Source organism: Chelonoidis abingdonii, chromosome 5 (assembly GCF_003597395.2).
Source record: "Chelonoidis abingdonii isolate Lonesome George chromosome 5, CheloAbing_2.0, whole genome shotgun sequence".
Lineage (NCBI taxonomy): Eukaryota > Metazoa > Chordata > Testudines > Testudinidae > Chelonoidis > Chelonoidis abingdonii.
In genome coordinates, this window is record NC_133773.1 from 26,863,530 (window position 1) to 26,883,345 (window position 19,816).

At 40.9% G+C, this 19,816-nt stretch overlaps 1 protein-coding gene across 2 annotated transcripts in view; it reads right to left on the reverse strand.

Annotated features, from left to right (window-relative positions):
- The window catches only part of UNC5C (unc-5 netrin receptor C), a 385,127-nt gene extending 366,332 nt beyond the window's left edge, over window positions 1-18,795 (reverse strand). For both annotated transcript variants that reach the window (XM_032762595.2, XM_032762594.2), the window contains exon 1: window positions 18,103-18,795. In XM_032762595.2, the coding sequence (XP_032618486.1) occupies window positions 18,103-18,226 (124 nt within the window). In that variant the 5' untranslated portion in view covers window positions 18,227-18,795. The remainder of the gene's footprint in view (window positions 1-18,102) is intronic.
- Window positions 18,796-19,816: the final 1,021 nt, after the last annotated feature.

Genomic DNA, 19,816 nt, shown 5'->3' on the forward strand with positions numbered 1-19,816 from the left:
GGGGCTCCCCTGGGTCCTGTAGCACACAAGGGGTTCACCAAACAAAACAAACAAAAAGTTCCCTTTCTCTCTCCTTCCCAAGGGAGGGAGTAGGAAGGAAAGTTATCACAGGAAAAAAAAAAGATGGTCTGTCTCTTAGGCAGTCTTTTTGGTCACCCTTTGGGGGTTTGGCCTATCAGCGAGTATAGTGTCTTTAATCAGGGTTAATATGTGCCTTCAACCCCTCCTTTGGAGTCACCCTGCTTCACACTGATCTGCGCTGTCTCAAGGGTGGCAAGGTCAGAGACTGTCTTCCTCTTTGCTGACTGATCCCTGTGGCCATCAATCTCCTAGGTAGAGTAGTTGTCTTCCTGTTCACCACCATTTCCTGGGACAGGTTTTCCCTTTTTAAGCTTCCCCACTCCAGACAGAGCAAGTTTTACAGGCACACCTGGTTAGTGCTGGCCAAGCCCAGAAGACCTTGTAAGTCTTCTCTCTACTAGAGTGAGGGTGGGCCCCTCACAGCAAGATTCAATCTACTTGATTACAAACAACTACCAGTAATACACCATTGCACAATTCCCTGTGGTAATTACACGGGACAAGTTAGCTTTGTATTTTACTGGAGTCTTGACAGAGAGGAGCAGTTACTTTATAATCTTCCCTTTGTTGCCTGAAATAACATCATCCATAACATGTTTTGGTGACCTTAAAAAGGCTGCCTGTGTGCTTTTTTTGGTCTGACTCATGAGTTAGGATCATCTGTTAAATGTATGCTATACTATCCCCAGGTGACATTTTATTTAGTCTGAGGATCAAAATCTCCACAAACGAACTCCAATAAATAGGCTCATTCCTATCCAAAATTCCCAAGCAATAGCTAATTAGATTAGAAATAATTTTGTATTTACTATATATTTTGTATTCAGAAATAGATCTTTCTTGTCTTTATGCCCAACACAGTGTCTACTTTGTTTCAGAGGGTAACAAAAATAAAAGAAGTACTGTAATATCTTAAAAATCTCTGGTTCCTGAGAGAAATAAAACTTTGTTCACTATTTCTAAATAAACCACTAACTTGACTAAGTATTGCTTGTTTGTTTGCTTTTCCCCTAGTCTAGTTCAGGAAAAGAGACAGCAGGAGAGGGAATAAAACTTTATTTTTTAAATAAATCATTTCTATAAGATGATCAAAAGTTATTCATCATTTCCATAGCTAAAAACACAGCCGTGATGAGACAGGAGACCTGCCTGAAAAAGTTCATCTTACTTTTTGATCATAAATAGGATGCTTTCTTAAGAACAAACAGCCCTAGGCAATGAAGGCCAATGCTGATGTAGAGTCTTTTATTTTAATTATTAGGATTTGCTGTGGTTGGGGGGACGGTTGGCTTAAAAGAAAGACTTTAAAAGAAAATCTCTACAAACTGAACTATTTTTAACATATAAAAAAGCAATTACTAGCCATAAAAAGTCATTTTACCCAATAATTGCTGTTCTGGATGCATGTCTTTTCTTCTGGTCCTTTTAAGTTAGAGAAGATAATACAAAGATAGAGAAGTTTTCATGATTGTTTGGTGTTATAGAATCTGTTTATTATTGTCTGGATTCCTATCAAACGTGCTTTGGTACTTCTGCTCTTAAAAAAAAAAAAGAGAGAGAGAGAGAGAATTCTTAATCAGGGAGAATTTTCTGGGCAAAAAAAAAGAAGATACAAATTTTTCCACTATGAACACAATCACACTGAAACCTTAGTGAGTTATGCGGCCAAATCTTCAACTGGTATAAATCCAAATTTTGCATCAGCTGAATAATAAAAAAGAAACATTTATAAATTATTAATAATGATTACTATTAATAGGATAAATTGCTGGTCCAGTGGCTTCTACAGAGTGACAGTCTGTAGACTTACATAGCCTACTTGGGTTCTGTAACTGTAGAAACAGACTTCTCCAAGTTCAGCCACTCTACATGTCAGTTGATCACAGAGCAATGACATCAGAGTATGCATTATACATGTGCAGAACCTCCCAGGGTCCTGACATGGGGCAGGCTTTTCCACAGCTCAGTGATGGCCATGGAGAGACAAAACTGGCCATATGACCCAAAGACCTTACTCTCAAACTGACATTTCCAATATAGATCTGTAATCCCAGGATCTGAACAGGCCAAAGAATCTATACCCATCCCCTAGCAATCTTGGGGCAAGGAGAAGTGGAGGAGCAGGAGAAGCAAAGACCTCCTCAATTATCTCTTCCAATCCCCCACAAGATGTTTGTTCAATGTATTTGTTTTGAGAGATGGAGGGGAAATGTGAGGCAAATGGGTCATGAGTAATGCAGGGGAAGTTCATAAAGATGAGTTTGCTGGCCTCAGGCAACTCCATAACTTTAACAGTGGAGTGGCTATGGGCCCTTTCTTCCTCTTCACAGTTAGTACCAGGCCTCAACTTCCCCAGACAAGTTGGTCCAGAGTATGGCAATTGGCACAATCTGATAGGTCTTGTATGCGCATCATTGCCATGTAAACTCTGCTCAGAATCTGGCTTGTGGTCATCATAAGTTTGCATAGCTTGCAGGGGTCTTGAATTATCTGCACAGTCACTTTCACTTAACAGTTTTATGTATACATTTCAGGCAAATCTTCCTCCACACCCAATATACAAATACCCAGCCAATGAGACACAAATAGTAAAACCTTCAGAAAGACAAAGTGTATTGGCACTGCAATGCTATTGCTATGAAAAAAATTCATGACTATAACGCAGCAATTGTCCAGATCCAATCTGAACATCATCATCATCTTGTTAGCACTAACATAATTCAATTCCATAATTCTCCCAGCTAATAAATGTGTACATATTTATTTTTGTCATGAAATACTGTAATGATTTTTATATATCTTTTATAGCAGAAACTGTCCAAGAGACAAGGCAAAACATCGGAAAAGTCACTTCTGCCCTATGCTTTATCCCTAAAACCTTAACGGGGGTTTAGAATTAAAATCAAAGCTCCCTAACTATATTGCAAAATATTTGCAGCTGTTATTAGTGTCCGGTTTATGTGTGCCAGAGACCAGATTATTCAGACAGGTTTCCCAAGCAATATGTTAGTAAACAGGATTTTGTTGAGTAATTATATTAAATATGTCCATGCAAGCTCGGAATTAATTACAAATGGTATTTTACTGTACTTGTAATGCACTAAGCAGCAAGAACTAATGATGGCAAAAAGGTCTCCTCAGATTCAATAAAGGTTTCCATGTGAAAATCTGTCAACAAGAAAAAGTCACTGCTTATAATTAAAAACAGGCTTTAGTGCAGTAATATGTTTACATGTTCATTTCCAGAAGGGAAAAAAATGCAATTAAATTACCCTCCTTAAATTCTGTGGTTCACTAACACATGCTCTGGTCTGGGCACAATATTGATGAAAATGCCTTCAAATTTGGAAAACAAAAATGAAAGCTAGGCTCATGAAAGGAAGAGTAAAGAAGTTTGCATTTTAACCCAAAGCATTAAGAATTTAAGTAACCACTGTGAACATATATGCAGGGCTTTTGCCGAGGGTACGGCGTACATTGAAGGACAGCTCTACACTTGTTGGTACTTGTACAGGGTTTCGCTAATGGACTGATAATATAAAAAGGGGAGGAGGAGGTTATAGTAATACTTCACAGTATTTGTGAATGTGACTGTAAGTGATTAATTACTGCTCTGTTCCCAGCTTACTGAACAACCCTCAGTCTGACTCCACAATGGCATTATAGTTGTAGCGCAATTATCTGTTTTCACAGGAAACTTTAAAATGACCTATCAAAATCGGGTTGGATGCCAATATAATTTGGGCACTAAGCTCTTTGTACTTTAGTGGGCTCTGTGATCTCTCTATGTTAACAGTTTATGGTTGGTTTTAAATATGAGTAATAAGCTTTGTAAAGAACACATTTATTTTCATTACATTGGCATTTATAATTTTTCCTTTCCTCTTAGCAAACATGCATTAAGCATTTCTACAAAATATTTCTCAATGTACTTTTGGAAGCAGCTTAAGCAGGGCTATACATTAATTGCTTTAATAATGATTAACTACAATTTAAGCCCATTTTAACACAAACACTGCATCTTGAAAAGTTCAAATGCTTTCAAACTACCGCAAACAACATATTTCATATACACCAGGAAAATACCTTTTTTTGCTTGAAATTCAATTCAGTACTCCTTGTACAAGAAAAATCTCCCATTGACTTCAATGGAGGATTTTCTTGAACTAGAGCACAGTATGTTTAATGAGCAAAAAAACAAACTAATACGCAGCTTTGTGGCACTAGTGCTGATTTCAGAAGCATAATTTCCTAAACTTTTCCAAACAATATTGATTTAACTTTAATTCTCAAACCTGTCACTCTTGGCTTTTCTTATTACCACTGTACGCTTCTAATTAATATAGCCAGGTGGTTACTTTAGTTTGATTACAACTCGTTCCCCACTTTAATATGAGCTCTGCATCTTATTACTATCAGAAGACATTTGCTTTCCCTAATGTATATAGTTTTAGAAAAATTACAGAAGTGCTATTGCTGCATTACATGAAAAATTCTAATGTACATTTAGCTGACATAGCATCAGCTGCTGTTTAAACTGGGCTTAGCTAATGGACTTTTAATGTCAGTGGGGTTATGTGCAGTTACTGGCTATTAGCAGGAATGGACCCTTTCTATAAAAATCACTTTTCCTCAACTGTGTTGTTTGAACATTCCTTTCTCTGATTTAGTGACTGTCACCGAATGCAAAACAAACCCAAGGACATTGGAATCTGCTGTTATCTTTAAAACCAATTTATTAACCTTAGCCCAGCCTCAGCCAGCAAAATACATTTTCTACGTTTGCACTGCTGGTGGTGAAACTTTTGTCTTTGAAAACCAAATCCTACTTGCCTTACTTAAGCAACTAAGTTCCATGGAAGTCTGTGAGGCTAGGTGGATGAGTAAAGAGAACAGGATTTGTTCCAAATATTGTATCAAATGCTTTTCTAAGTGAGAAATCTTTTTAAAGAAAAGCAAATATTCATAGACAAAGCTCATCAGCAATATGTAGCAAATGACTAGTCCATGCGGTGTCACTCAGTTATTTTAATTCAGTTTTCATCCTGTGATTTCTTATAAATGCAAATGTAAGACTTCCCCTTGGAGACTACAAGCCACAGAAATGTTTATGAAGAAATGCAATAAATTAACACTGCTTTTTGCAGTTGAAAGGTTTCATCCAATAGATATGTTCAATACACAAAATAAATGTAAGAGAAAATAAGATCTATGGGGAAATATTGCAGGGCAGGGAATGGACAGATACTAGCAAAGCAAAACAGTTATTGTCTTCTACAGCGTACATGCAAAGTGTTTGTCACACTGCATGATAGTGAATGGTTTTATAGAGGATAATAGTCCTCTATTGATATCAGCTACTGGGGGTATTCTTTTAGCTCAGATTGTAGAGGCCTGTGCTTTCAGTGCTGAAGGTCTATGCTGATTGCTCAGGCAGGAAGTCATTACACCAGTTATACGTAATATATGTTAATGTGGATATGTATGTATAGTCGACCAGCTGCTGCTGTCTAAAATTAGGTTAGGGTGACCAGATAGCAAGTGTGAAAAATCAGGACAGAGGGTGGGGGGTAATAGGCACCTGTGTAAGAAAATGCCCCAAATATCTGGACTGTACCTATAAAATCGGGACATCTGATCACCCTAATTAGGGTGCCAATCTGGTGTAATTCCATAGACATGAAAGGAGATGCTGAGTCACTGGCAGCAGAATTTAGCCAATAGTTTTTAATGTAAAACAATGAAATTAATCTTTTAGCAGCTAAAGACCACTTCACTATGAACCAGAGGCAGAGAAAGAGGCACGAAATCATTCAACTTACTGGGTGAAATACTACCCAATACAGAGGGCCAGCCCAAATCCTATACACCACTTCAGCCTCCCTTTTGCCCTATTTTGAAGATTTAAGTGCTGCATATGCTTTGCATTGATCCTCTGCACGAGGGTGAATTGTACTAACTAAGAAAACCAAATATATGTAACAATTATCTTATAGTAAATACGATTATATCCATAAAGGTTACAATATGAGCAGGGATGTTTAGGACTCAGTGAAAGGTTTGTCTTTCAAAGCCTCTCACCAGCTTTGAGATGTCTTGTTCTATATGTCATAGACTCAAACTGTAAGAGCAAGTGTCTTTCTGAGTCTCCATTTTTTCCCCTGGGGGCTCCCACTCCACCGAGGGCAGGATGCTCTGTGAAACCTTGTTCAAGCCCAGGAAAAGAGAACAAAATACAGAGCTGCAAAGCCCCAGGTGGCTCGAGAGCCACAGGGTTAAGAGGTACTGTTGCAAGCTCTTGTAACAAGTAAGCCTCCACATTCATCTAATGTATTTATCAATGCATATTAAGACAACAGAGCCACAACATGGACAAAATCCTGCAGTCCTACTACAATGATGCATAGCACCATTTACTTCAATGGCTCTTTTCCTTGAGTAGCAATCAAGTATATGAGCAACCCATTGCATAATCAGTTATTTTTTACCTCCCTGTGTACAAACTAAATATCATGACCCAGGTTCCAATGTACAGTATCATTACTGCATAGATAATGCCAGATCATCAGTTGATGTAAATTGGCATTGAAGTCAATGAAGCTACACTAGTTTTCACCAGATGAAGATCTGGCATAATACCCCCAAGGAAAAAGTACCAAAGCTGCCTTTGCTGAACACTGGCTGTCACAGGGTAGGGAAAGTAACTTAACTGGCATCCCAACTGACCTTCAGCTCCTGGCTTACTTTTTAGCACTCTGATCACAGTGAATTTAATTAAGAAAACAGAGTAAATAGTAATCTAATTCCATTTCAGTTCAGCAGTGAGGAACACAAGGACAGCTATGGAGCTCAGTTTTAGTTGAACTAGAGGCTGAAGAAGTTACTCTAGCCTTCAGAAGCTGGTGAAGAGGCAGAAAACATCAGTCTGGAGCCATGTTTAGGGCGACTACATGAAATAAGTTTGTCAGAAGAATGTTGACTTGGAACAAACTAGTGCACAAATTTGTCCAAAAAGTTCAATGTGAGGGTCACTAGCTATCCAGACAGGTTCTGAGCCAACAGAATAAGGTATAGAGCCCATTGCATGAATGGAAGATCACATTCTTCTCCATTTAATGCATCCCCATCACATATGCGGACAGAGAGCTAGGTCTGAACTGAAGTGATGGAGGTTTATAGAGCAACACGAAGACAGTCTCTAAGCTAACAGAAGAAGTGTTCCTTCTTCCAGCTATAATGAAATACTAGTATCAAAGGGGACTGGGAGAGTTTTATTGCCATTGTTCCCAAATCATGAGACACCAAGAATGGTACTGGCAACTTGCCTGAGTGGGATCCCATTGCCTGAGGGTCAGATCTCATTCCATGTCTATTTACATATATTTTAATTACGCTACACACCCACGATATTTACATGGACCTGAATCTTCTTTAACAGATTAATAGAAATAGCTTGTTTAACTGGCAATAAAAACCTGTAGTTAATCAATTTTGCCCTCACCCTGGAATACAAGAAAGTGGCACTGCAGGCTTCATAATAGCACTCACCTAAATACATGTGACCCTCAGAATTCACTTTGGACACCTGTGTGGCAATGTGATTCGCTTAAGTTGTGGCTACTTATTGCTATTGCTGGTAGCTCATTATTTGTAAAATTGCAGTAATAAGGCTGACACCGAAAATCACTATTAATGTTGTTAAGGGGGGAGAGAAGAATGTGTCTGTACCAATTTAGAGCACATCTGGCAAAAGTGTAAGTTAAATTTACACAGAAAAAGTAGGCTAATTCAGACTGAGACCGTGGGCATGATTAAATTCTCGCTTACACTGGGGTAAACTAGGAGTAATTCCACTGTAGTAAGTGTAATTACACCAATATAAGACTAGTCTAACTGAGAACAGAATCAGGCCCATTTGCTAAATTGGCATTTCTGTGTCCTAATTATTTGTTCTTCAGATTTTGTATGACTGAACTGCAATTAACCTCATTCAGTGGTACCACATTATTTTCTTGCAAACTGTAAACTTTCCAACAGAAACATATATGTTGGGACTGTGCAAAGATAAACCATGCATTTTAAAAGTAATAAATAAATGAAACACTTCATAAGAGTGCAATTAATCATCTACCCACAATCATTCCAGCAAATTTACTGTACAGCTATTGTTCTCTAAGAATCTTTGTACTAAGTATGTTCCCAGAGTGTCCACTATTCATGAAATGTACCAGACGCAAGCAAAGAAAAATCTTTGGGACTATTGGTTTTAACAAGTTTCCAAACTAGCTTGAGATAGAGTCAATTTCCTTTGAAGGATCTCAGAATGGTTAGTTGCATGTTCCCTGATATATATATAACTGATGGAATTCAAGATTTCTCTAACAATTACATCCAGCAGCCAGGGGATCAACAAAAACCCAAGCTTTCCTTTTCTCAGAGGATACACAGTTAATCCACATAGCTTAACATTTCAACCTTTCAGTCAGTATGAGACTAAGCAATAAAGCTACTTTGCTTCGTGAAAATGGCTGAAAGGAGATTGATAGATACCAGATAATAAGCAAATGCTCAGCTGTTGCCAGGTCAGTTGAACCTTACCAAGCTCCTCAGCACTATACTTGGTTGTTACCTCAGCAAGAGAAAAAGATGCTGATTTAATTGCCTAGGCAACCTCAATGTTTATGACTTCTACAGGCCCTTATGAGTGTAAACTGACTGATTAAAATGCAGAAAACAGTCAGATAAAATGTTAGGGCATCAAAAGTAAAGATGAAGGGCATGATTCTAATTTCACTTACACTAGTGTTTCCACCAAAGTAACTCTACTGGACTAGATTCTGCTCTGTGCAAATTCTGAGTAACTCCATTGACTTCAGTGGAGTTACACTGATGTACGTGAAATAAGAATCAGGCACAGTTTTTAGGCAGTCATATTAATTAGTAAGTACCCATTTCTGAGTTATGAAACACTGTTTTGTCCTTAGGCTTTAATATTTACATTTTTTCTAGATAGCACCAGTGCATACAAATAAACCATAAATGAGCAAGGATAATTTCAAATTTCATGAAGTAATCTAATATCCATCAAGGTAGCATTCCTTTTGTGCAATCTGTTTTACAAATTGTCAGATAATTTGTGTGGAGCAATGAGCACAATCTTCAGCATCCGAGAATCCTGAGTTCTAATCCTGGCTCTGCTACAAAATCATTGTGTGGCTTTGGGCAAATCCTCTTACATCTCTCCTTCCATGTTTCCATCTGCAAGAATGGGAACAATTATAGCCACAGCAGGAGATTCTGAGGATTAAACAGTTAATGACACTAGGTGAGTTCCCATCCCATGCTACAGCCACACAACGGTGAGTAAAACTTCCCTAAAAGGGAATTAAAGGTTCCTCCAGTGTGAGATTTGTGCAACTGATGTAGAGCAGACAGCCATCTGTGCACCACCCATTTCTGTCATGGCTGTGTAGGGGACATGCCGGGCAGGAGCAAACATGGCCAGAACACTGTTGTGTTCCAGTGTTCCCTGCTGCTGTAATGGTCCACAGGCGACTATTACAAACTGGTGCAGGTTAGGGTAGCCAGGAGACGGCTCTAACTTGCACCAGGAGCCAAACTTCCTGCTATGAGTACCTCTACAGAAAGAGTTGCAACCCGTGGCAGCGACTCTCAGAGCCTGGGTCAACAGATTCATAGTTGCAGGGTTTGTGCTACGGTGCTAAAGATAGCTGTGTAGGTGTTTGGGCTCAGGCTCTGATGCCTAGGGAGGGTAGACTTCGGAGCCCAAGCTGCAGCTCAAGCTGCAATGCCTAAATAGCTATTTTTAGCACCACAATGCAAGCTGAGTCTCTGTTGATCCAGACTCTGAGACACACTGTCGTGGGCTGTGTAGATGTACCCTACTCTGGGGTTTGGCAGAGTGCAAAGGTGGCTTTAAAGCCAATTTTACCTCCCCTTCTTTGTATGCACCAACTGGAAGTCTGGCACCATTGACTGTTACTAGGCCATAGTGCCGAATTCTAGTTACATGAATGTAAAAACAATGTAATGGAGAGGAGAATCAAACCCAGGAAGTGCTATAGACATACAAAGTATTATTGTCATTAACCAGTTTTGTAAATCAAATCTAACTCTGTGTTTTATTTTTAGTAGACCTGGTTGGGAAATGTTTTGTTTTTTGCCATGAAAATTTTTTATGTAAATTAAAAATTGTTATTGTCAAAAATGTTTCCACAGATTTTTTGTTCTTGTTGTTTTCATTGAAATACTGAAATATTCTCAGTTTTTAGCAACTTTAAACCAAAAAGCCTTGGCCAATTGGGCAAACATTTTTGGTTTTACTGAAAATTTTCATCAGACTGACTGAAATTTTTCAGGTTTTGGTTAGAGTTTTTGGTTCTTCAATCAGAACAACAACAACAAAAAAAGTCAGAAAGGACATTTCCCAGGGAAATGCCCCCAACTGGTAAAAAATATTTGAATTACAAATTTCAGTCAGCTCTGATTTTTAGATAATGGTGTGACAACATATTGAAGGAGCTCCTTCAATGCCGGTGTATAACGAGTTACAAGGGTTGCCCACGTTTTCTGCTTATAAAATGGGCTATTTGGGGTGGGGCTATACAAGCTTCAGAAGCAATTACTACCTGAGGGGAAGGTTCTGTGCTCTCCCTTCGTAGCTTGCTGAAAGATGGAAACGCCTCTGGTGGTTGTTACCAAGAGTTCTGAGTTGCTATGCTCTTGTTTCTCAATCTTTTTTGTATTAACAGAGCCAGCCCTGAGGAAAGGGACTTGAACTGAGCTAGAGTTTGGGGCTTTATTTTATTTCCCTCGAATAGCATATCTGCCTGTCAACTTACAAAAAAAAAAAAAGCAAGTGGCATTGTGCAAAATGACTATGTTTAATTAAGAAAGGGTAAAGTCCTGTTAAACCTTCAGGATTTCACCCACTGCTTATAAATATTGAAAATAGAACCCCTAAATCACAACATCAGTGTTCTTCTCCAGTCCTTGAAAGCTGTTAGCAGTAAACTAAGCCTTCGTATAACACTATTCTATGGCTGTGTTGGTGGTAGTTGTAGCAGACTGGAAAAACCCTGCCTATCTCTTTTATTCCTTTTATTTGATCCCTGACTTACACTTTAAAAGCTTATACTATTTCATCACTGCAAGTAGACTCTGAAGGCAAAAATGGCTAATGAAAATGACAGGCAAGGTAATTACTGTTTTATCAGTGCTGACGCCAAGATTGCTGCCTGCTAAACTTGAACACCTCCACTGGGTGGCTAATAATGTGTACACTTGACAAATTAAAACATTTCTCTCTCATTTCCAAAAATAAAAATAAAAAAATAAAAAATAAATATACCCCCTGTTCTTTACTGACAGTCATACACTTACATGGAAACATATCACACCCTAACAAAAGAGCACTCAGGCTTTAATTAACCTTTATTTTAGAGCAGAATGTGCTCAAATGTCATGAATAGAAAACATTTTTTTTAATTAACAAAGCTATCTATGATTTTGAACAATTGATTCCTTACATTCAATTAAATCCTCCTGGTCTGACACCAGCCTCCCGATGAACTTTCTGACTAAAGCAAGCAGGATTCAACCTGTTGAAAAGAAACAACTCACTTTTTACAGTAATTAAAAAATCTTTTTCTGGCAGGCCACAAAAGCAATGTTTGTACCATTTTCCAAAAGGATAATTGGACCTGATTCTTCAAAAATTTCATTAGGTTCATTTGAATTCCGGAAAGATAACAAAATGAATTAAACTTCAGGAAACAAACATGTTACACATTATAAAATGGGCCAGTGCTAATTAGATGACTGTGTTGCTATGCTGAATGAAACTTCTCCATTTAGGTTCATTTTTCAAACCAAAGATTTGCCTAGAAGTTCACATATGCACAAATAGTCTTATCATGTATGGTAAGAAAGCCTCCTCTAATGTTCTAAGCTCTCTGAACTCCTCCTGACTTCAGAGGGAATTGGAGGTTCTCTGCACCTGGTATGATTGAGCCAAAAGAGCCTGCTGCTCACAACATCAGTCTTTTACTAATGTACAAGTGTCAGCATAGTCACGTGAAAATGCCTTTTAAATATAAATATAATACACATTTCCTTCTTTTTTGGTCTGCAGGCCAGCTATGGAACTGATTTGCCTACATTTTGAAACATAACTTTACTCCTGCTTCCAAGAATACTGTCTTTGAAAATAACATTAAGAAAATCATTTTAATATGTTGAATGCTGTTTTCTTTTAGAGATTTCATGTCACATACTAAGTTTTTCCCAGAATACAGTGAAGAGACAAAGTTTTGAAACTGTGATTTTAAAAAGTCCACGTTATCAGTGATTCACATAGGACTAAATATACAAGAGAAGGGTGACTGCTGATCATCAGGATGATTAAATGAACCCATGTATTTTTGTTATATAGGCAACCAAATTACAAGGAGGGATACAAGTACAATGGAAAGACATCAGAAATGGTGCTGTACTCAATATTTATACTTTTCATAAGTTTTGTAATGTGGCGCTAGTGACTGAATACTTATAAAAAAAAGGACAGATTCTGCATCCCTTATTCCCAAATGAGAAGTGCCTGACTCCACAGCTGGCCCCATTGATTTTACTGTGATTTGACTAAATTGCCACTCACTCAGCAAGTAGCTTTAATGGGCTATTTTGATTTCAATGAGGCTACTTGCAGTACTAAAATCTGAATAAGGGATAGCAAAATCTGGCCCAAAATGATTAATGTCATTGAAACCTGCAAGGGCACATGACTTTAAAATAAATTAATTTTCACAGTGAAATACTACTCGGCACTTTCTTTACTCATACAAATACAGTTACATCCACACTATCAAATAAAAATGGTCCACTGATGCATCAAGATAATTAAGTCCCCCTTCCACACACACACATACTCCTTTTGCAACAAGATGCATTTAGGTATTTAATTAAAAAGTGCATCCCCAAAAGGTTAGTATACTCACATGTTATAGTTCACTTTTTCCGCACCAAGCATTTTCAGACTGCTGCCGTTGCTAATAAAGAGTTCTCTGAATTAGGACAAATATCTGCACATATGGCTCTTTTATGGTTTTCTTTTTAAATTATCACTTTAATTTAATTAGGTTTTGGGGGTTAAGATTAACAACATTTTCTCTCTCTCTTTGTATATTTTTGTTTGTTTAGAGGTTTTTTTGGTTTTGTTTTGTTCTATTAAGGAACAATTGAAACAAAACCTATCTAATATGCATCACCTTTGCCTTTCATTTTGCCCAGCTCTCACATCATCATTACTAGCCCAAAAATCTGTCTGTAACATCCTCATCACTGTGGTATCTGAGTGCCTTACAAGAAATGATAGCAGCTGCAGTATAACTTCTGAAAAACTTTAATGTGAATTCAAAGGTAGAAATTGGTAAGTGGAAAGGCAGATTCCCATTATTCACACAGAACAGGCATATAGAAATAACACAACTCTAACTGGAGATGAGCCTGAGTTGGTTAATTCAGATCTGGGTTGAGATTTGGACATCCCCTCTCTCAAAATTTGGGGTTGGTCATATTCTTGTCCTGGGCATTGTCCAAAATCTTACTCTGGTATGGCCCACTATAGAGATCGGCCCCAATCTTGAATATCAGATCATGGTTTGTGTCTGGTTTGCTAAGCCTCTTGATCCTCAAAAGTTCAGGGGTATTGGATTTGGGGGTTCTGTTGTATATTACCATTTAACTAAAACACTGTGGGCTTTTCACATGATTTCATGACAACTGAAGAAAAATATTTCTATGGCTCCAGATAAAATAAAGAAGTTAGTAAAGTAAAAAGTGTATGTCCTTCTGTTGCTGGTTAATAGCTCTGTTGAATGGCATATATACTGACATTCTGAGACACAGAGATAGCCATCTCTAAAGAGAGGGGAAAAATCCACCAATTACTCAATTAGTGGATTTATTTTCCTGGAGGCATTGGAAAAAGGAGGAGAGAGAGGGCTCCAAAAATGCCCAAGGCATCCTTACCCTACTTCAAAAGATGAAGGGAGTGGAGGGGGGAAGACAAAAGTACTTGATAGTTATGAAGAAATAGTATTAGAACCAAGTAAAATTAAAACAATGCCCTCTTTCCTTCAGTCAAAAGACAAACAGTGCTACGTACTAAAGAAGGGGGGAAATGGGGGCAGAATTCTTTTGGAAAATAGCATCAGTTGGATCTGGATTTTGCAAAACCAAAACCAGCAGTGATTTGGAGACAAGTCCTCCAAAGATCAGAAGACTATATGTGCGTCAGAGAAAAGGATTCCCGTTTGGCTATTTTCTATTGCTGGTCACACAAACAAAAAGTGTGAGTATTCATGGGTGGAGGGGAATGGCCAAATTAGAGAAGGACTTTGGATTGCAGGTTAAATAAAGTGGAGGGAAATCTTACTCAATCCTGTATGGAAAGAAAACGTCATAACAAGGCTGTAGTTAAATTGTAGCACCCTTTGTCTCACAGCACCATTTAAAAAATAGAATTTGACATATATAGAGATCACCAAAGCAATATACCAGATCTCAAGATCCCCAAACTCTGGGAAAGATCGCAAATCCAGATCTGCATCCAAATTTTATGCCTGGTTCTAACAAACAAGAAATGGAAAGAGAAATCCAAAAAACCCCAAACTAACCTATCCTAGCTACATTCTCTGGGCTCTTTCACTCTGGCAAATAATAAATTTTCTATTACAAGGAACAGAAAGAGTTGCCAGCGATCTCTCCCCTTCCTCTCACTGCATGATCACAGCTACATTATTCGTTAGGTACCATATTTACTACTCTCTTTGTAGTTTACATTGATGCCTTCCTCTGGTCTAGTGTGGACTGATCCTCCCCTTACCTACTCTGGTGTGTGCGAGGAATCAGATCCAAAGTGCTTTCAGTTTGTTACATAAAGTTTTGTTACAAAGAGTAAATGTAAGAAGTAGCAAATACCAAACAAGGTTTAGTAATATGTTAGTGACAAACTGAAATTGCAAGGAGCGCTTTATGTCTATGAGAAGTGAGGTTAGAGAGATCTGAACTCTTGGGTTTCTCTTCCACCCCCTCATCCCATCTGTCATGTGAATTACAGTTCTCCTGACTGCTTAATAGTTTAATACATTTCTACCGATTGTCCAGTTTCTTCCAAGAGGATCCTTCTTCCTCATGACCCCTATCTACAACTATATTCATTGTTACATAATCTCTAATATAAAGGTTTACATACACACAGTACCATTAACACCTCTGTGTAGGTAACATGTAACTTGCCCTGGCTCAGACTTGAACAAGTGATACAAAATGATGGGACAAACAAACACAAAAGAAATACAACATGATGCTCCAAAAATTTTATTTCATTCACATTTTCTGTAACCTCTTTTTCATGATCAAGTTTCTGATGTACCTTACCTATGCTGGCAAAGACCAGGTCTCAGTAAAATGAGGTAAATCTGAGAACAGAAAATGAGATCCCTTGTATTGACAGGAAATTGATCAGAATAGCCACACAGAGAAATATACAACACATATATCTTCACTCAATCCTAAACAAGAAAGGTCTTAGATCTGTGACAGTCAGCCAGCAGCACCAGAGTCCTCTGAAACCCAGAGCCATCAGCAGCACTTTGGTATAGTACTGTAAAAAGGTCATAAATGAGTGTGCTTTTAATCACAGGATGATTATACAGGGGAAGATCTGCAGAGTCCTCTCAAGAACCTCCCCATTGAGATCATTTTTAAAATAATTCCTTCATGTACAGTATACCAACACTCCCCAATAAAATCTATGTTCCTAAAACATATTACTGCTTGGCTGTGACAAAAAAAAATCAACTTCTAATATTTCTTTTTCTACTTGGTAACCATGCAAACAGCTCTTTCAAATGCTTTCATGAACCTGATTTTCATGATGTACAGTACACTGCCACACAGACACAACCAATTCCCACCATTTATTTACCACGTTGTCACACAAGCAACCCATTTCCATTCCTTCCATTACTGGAGTGAGAGGGAGTTGGAGGGGAGAAAGGGACAAGCAAAGTTTTATGTGCAGTCAGAGTATGAGAGAGAAATAGTATTGAACAGACATTATCTGTAGTGCGATAGCCAGGACTAGTGACATATAGATTCAGTGCTCTTTGTGGTGTGCTCGAGAAGTAGCTAAACATTCACTGCGAAGGGCTGGAAGTAATGATAGTTTTGAAAAGGGCATTTTACGGTTCCCTACAGGCTATAATAAAAACACAGTTGCAGATTTATTCACAGAAAACTGAACAAACAAAATAAAAAAGAATTACATTACACGCTACCCATTTTAACTCCCTTTGGGCATATGAGATTTTGGGCAGGGAAGAAAAGGATAAAAGGAGGATCTGCTTCTTCTCAGCACAGAGGGGAGAAAGGATCAATTCCCCTGTTTCCTCAGGCTATCAGAGATTTAAAGAAATGGCTAAAGGAATATACAAAGAAACGCTATCGATACTTCCAATTTGCCATTCAAGATGCCAAGCCCATCCTCCCCACATTTCCAGTATTAATCAGCTTATCTTCCTGTTTGACTGTCTCTGTTGAACTTGCTTTGTTCATTGATTGATCTCTTTTCTTTATTGTGACGTGATAAGACCTAGGCCGAGTTCTGCTCTCAAATTTCCCGATCACCGCCCTTTTAACATGATGTGTCTTTATCTGGTGCCTTCATTAACACATTCGTCCTAGTCAGGTTCAGAGGGTCTCTTTCCAGCACACGCAGTCACAGAGATGTTAGAGCAGCAAGTAGACGCTTACGAACAAAACACCAACACACAGACATACACCTTTCTCCTGACTGTGCCTGGTTTTAACCTCCGCAAGTTCCCACTGAAGTTCTTTCTCTGCTTAAGCTTTCGGTTCTGCAGTCCAAAGAAACTGATGCAAACAGCTCAGAGGGTATGCTGAGTTTCAGGGTGAAAGGGAAGGGCAGGCGAAGGCGTAGGGCAACAGAGTCTTCCTTACAGAGGTGGAGGGTTATTTTATTTGTTTAAACGAACTTGTCAGGTCGATGACCCAGGAAATGACTATGATTAAACCAATCACAATACCTGTTTACCCGAGCTACCCATCAGGGACACTAGCTGCGGCAATACACACATCACACACCGGTCGCTCAGAGGGAAGGCACAAGCGATAAGGGACCGTGGCAAGAAGGTGCGAGTGCCCAAGTTGGTATGGGAAGTGCAGACCAGCTTCGGGATGCCTTCCCCAGGTGTCTGCCCTGGGAGTCAGCGGCCACTGCTACCTGGCCCACCGCCCCCTTTTGCCACTGATGACAGCCTACCACCCAGAACTGCGGAGCCCAGATGTCCTCTTATTGGAGACCCATCTTGGGTCAGTCTCCTTCTCCATCTTCCCAAGATCCGGCAAAGCCATTTCAGCAAGGGAAGGGGGAGAGAGGGATGCGATCAGACCAGAACCTCCCGAGCTCCAGCAGGACTTCGGACTTTTCGGCACCACCAATATACACTCACACGTAAGCTGCAGGGCTCCACTACATGTGGATCCCAGCCTCCCCTTCTCTCTCCTCCCGGAGTGGGAGAATCCGAGCGTCCATACAGCCAATTCCTCCGACCCCCTTGCTGTTCAAGTTACTCTGCAGCATGGACACACACAGAGAGGAATCATCACAAATATGCACTATGTGCCTAAATACACACAGATGCAGAGGGCACGCACATTAGAACAGTGTCAGCTCCTTATGCCCACCACTCTTCCCCCCCCGGAGAAAGCTCCCCTGGTCATTTCAGTTAGTTGGATCCATTGCGAGAGAAAATGTTCGTCTTCTCTGTCCCTTTTTGTATAGCTCTGCAAATCTCTCGATAGATAGATGGGCTAGCTGGGGAAGTGGGAATCCAGGTGCACAGTCACTACTGTTAGAGGAGTTGAGGGAGGAGAGGCTGGGTGGGTGGCTAGTTGAGCCCCTCCCGAGTGGCTTACCTTGCGCTGCGGATCCCGTGGTGCTGGCACTCAGGATAGCCAGGGCAGGTAACACGAACGTTTGCAGTAAGTATCCCAGTCCCAGTCCGCATCGGGCAGCCGTGCTTTCCAGACCTTTCCCCATGGCTGGGCAGAGAAGCAAGCAAAGGAAAAAAACACACCACCACCACCAGCAGTCCTCAGGAAGAAGCAAGCCCCGCACTCCACTTTCTTTGGGCAAGGGGGGAGGAAGGGAAGAAGAGGGGGGCAGCTTTTCAAGACCCCCTCCCTTCTTCAAGTGGCTGCTTCTCCTGCCACTCGTCCAGCCTGGAGAGCCCAAAGGCTGCCCCCAACGTGCCCCGAGTCTGCGCTGCTTTCACAGCCCCCCTGGCTTTGCCACCGCACCCAGGCACAGGAGGAGAGGTGAGGAGAGGAACCTTTTTCTCCCCCCCAGTCTGCTCAAGGTTGCGCGGAGGAGGTCAGGTGCCCAGGCTGCTGCTGTTGCTGCTAGGTGAAGAGGACTGGTCATTTCATAGTCTTGAGAACAAGTCTGCAGGAGCTGGGTCTTGCAGAGGAGGAAGAAGCGGCAGCAGCATCCTAACTCCAGCTGGGGGCGCGTGGATTTGCATATGCGCCAGAGAGCGCGCACAAACTAGCGCCCGGAGAGCTGCGCGCACACCTAGCCCCGTGCATGGGGGAGCCAGGGACAGAGCGCGCTTGCCCCTCTCTCCCTCCTTTGAATGTTATAGAGAGGAGCGCAGCCCTGGCTAAGGCACATTGCTCCATCCAATGGAGCTCAGCCTTCCCAGAGACACCGGCAAAACCTGCGCTGGATTTCCGGACTGGACGTGGCTTGCTATTGCCCAGGCAGAGGGAGAAGGGCTCTTTTGCCAGCCCGCCTGATGAAAACTGCAGAAAAAGAGCCAGGAGACACCACTGAGGGGGAGAGGCTCCCTCACACACCCCCCGACCCCCCATCCATCTGAGGAATGCAGCAAGGAAAACCCCTGCCAGGGACCGATTGGTCTGTCTGTCTCATGCACCCCCTCAGCCTGTTAGCCAGGTACCATAAACATCACGAAGTGAAACGTTGTTCTGCCTCCAGCTAGGGCACCCCCAGCCCTCAGCCTGAGATCCCACAGTCAGTCAGTAACCTTCTGCTTTATTACAGGAATTGTTCACGTGCACCACAAAGTGCTTGGCTGTGTCACCGGTGCAGCTGATGTGTTTCCTTGCAGCAGAGGAATGTCCCGAGCATCCGCTGCCCGCTGCTGGTCAATCAAGAGCTACGGGGCTGTGCACACCGAGGCGTCCGTTCAGGAGCTCCACAGTGTGGGTCAGAGACACCGGCCCTCGTCTCACAGGCAGGGGCAGATCCACAAACTGTAAGGAGGAGGCGGCCCCATACAGGTGACTGGGCCACCCACCCCATCAGGTGACAAGAGAAAAGTTATGAAGGAGCCGAGACCTGGACCGGGACGTCTGTTGAAGGTAGCTGAGCTCTAGGGAAGGGGTCAGATTTGTCACCCCCTTGGGAATTTTGGGTCATTCCCCAAACAGATCTGGCTCCCACTTGCCAAGCGGATGACGTCCCCAGGCAGGGCTATTTCCCTTCTCCACGGGGGAAGGGGCAGCCTCTCCCCAGTCTCTACCAGCGAATCTTTCTTCTTTCCATCCCAGGATGTGGACTGGGAGATTGGCCTCTCTCCTCCCTCCACACCCGAGCACAAAGATG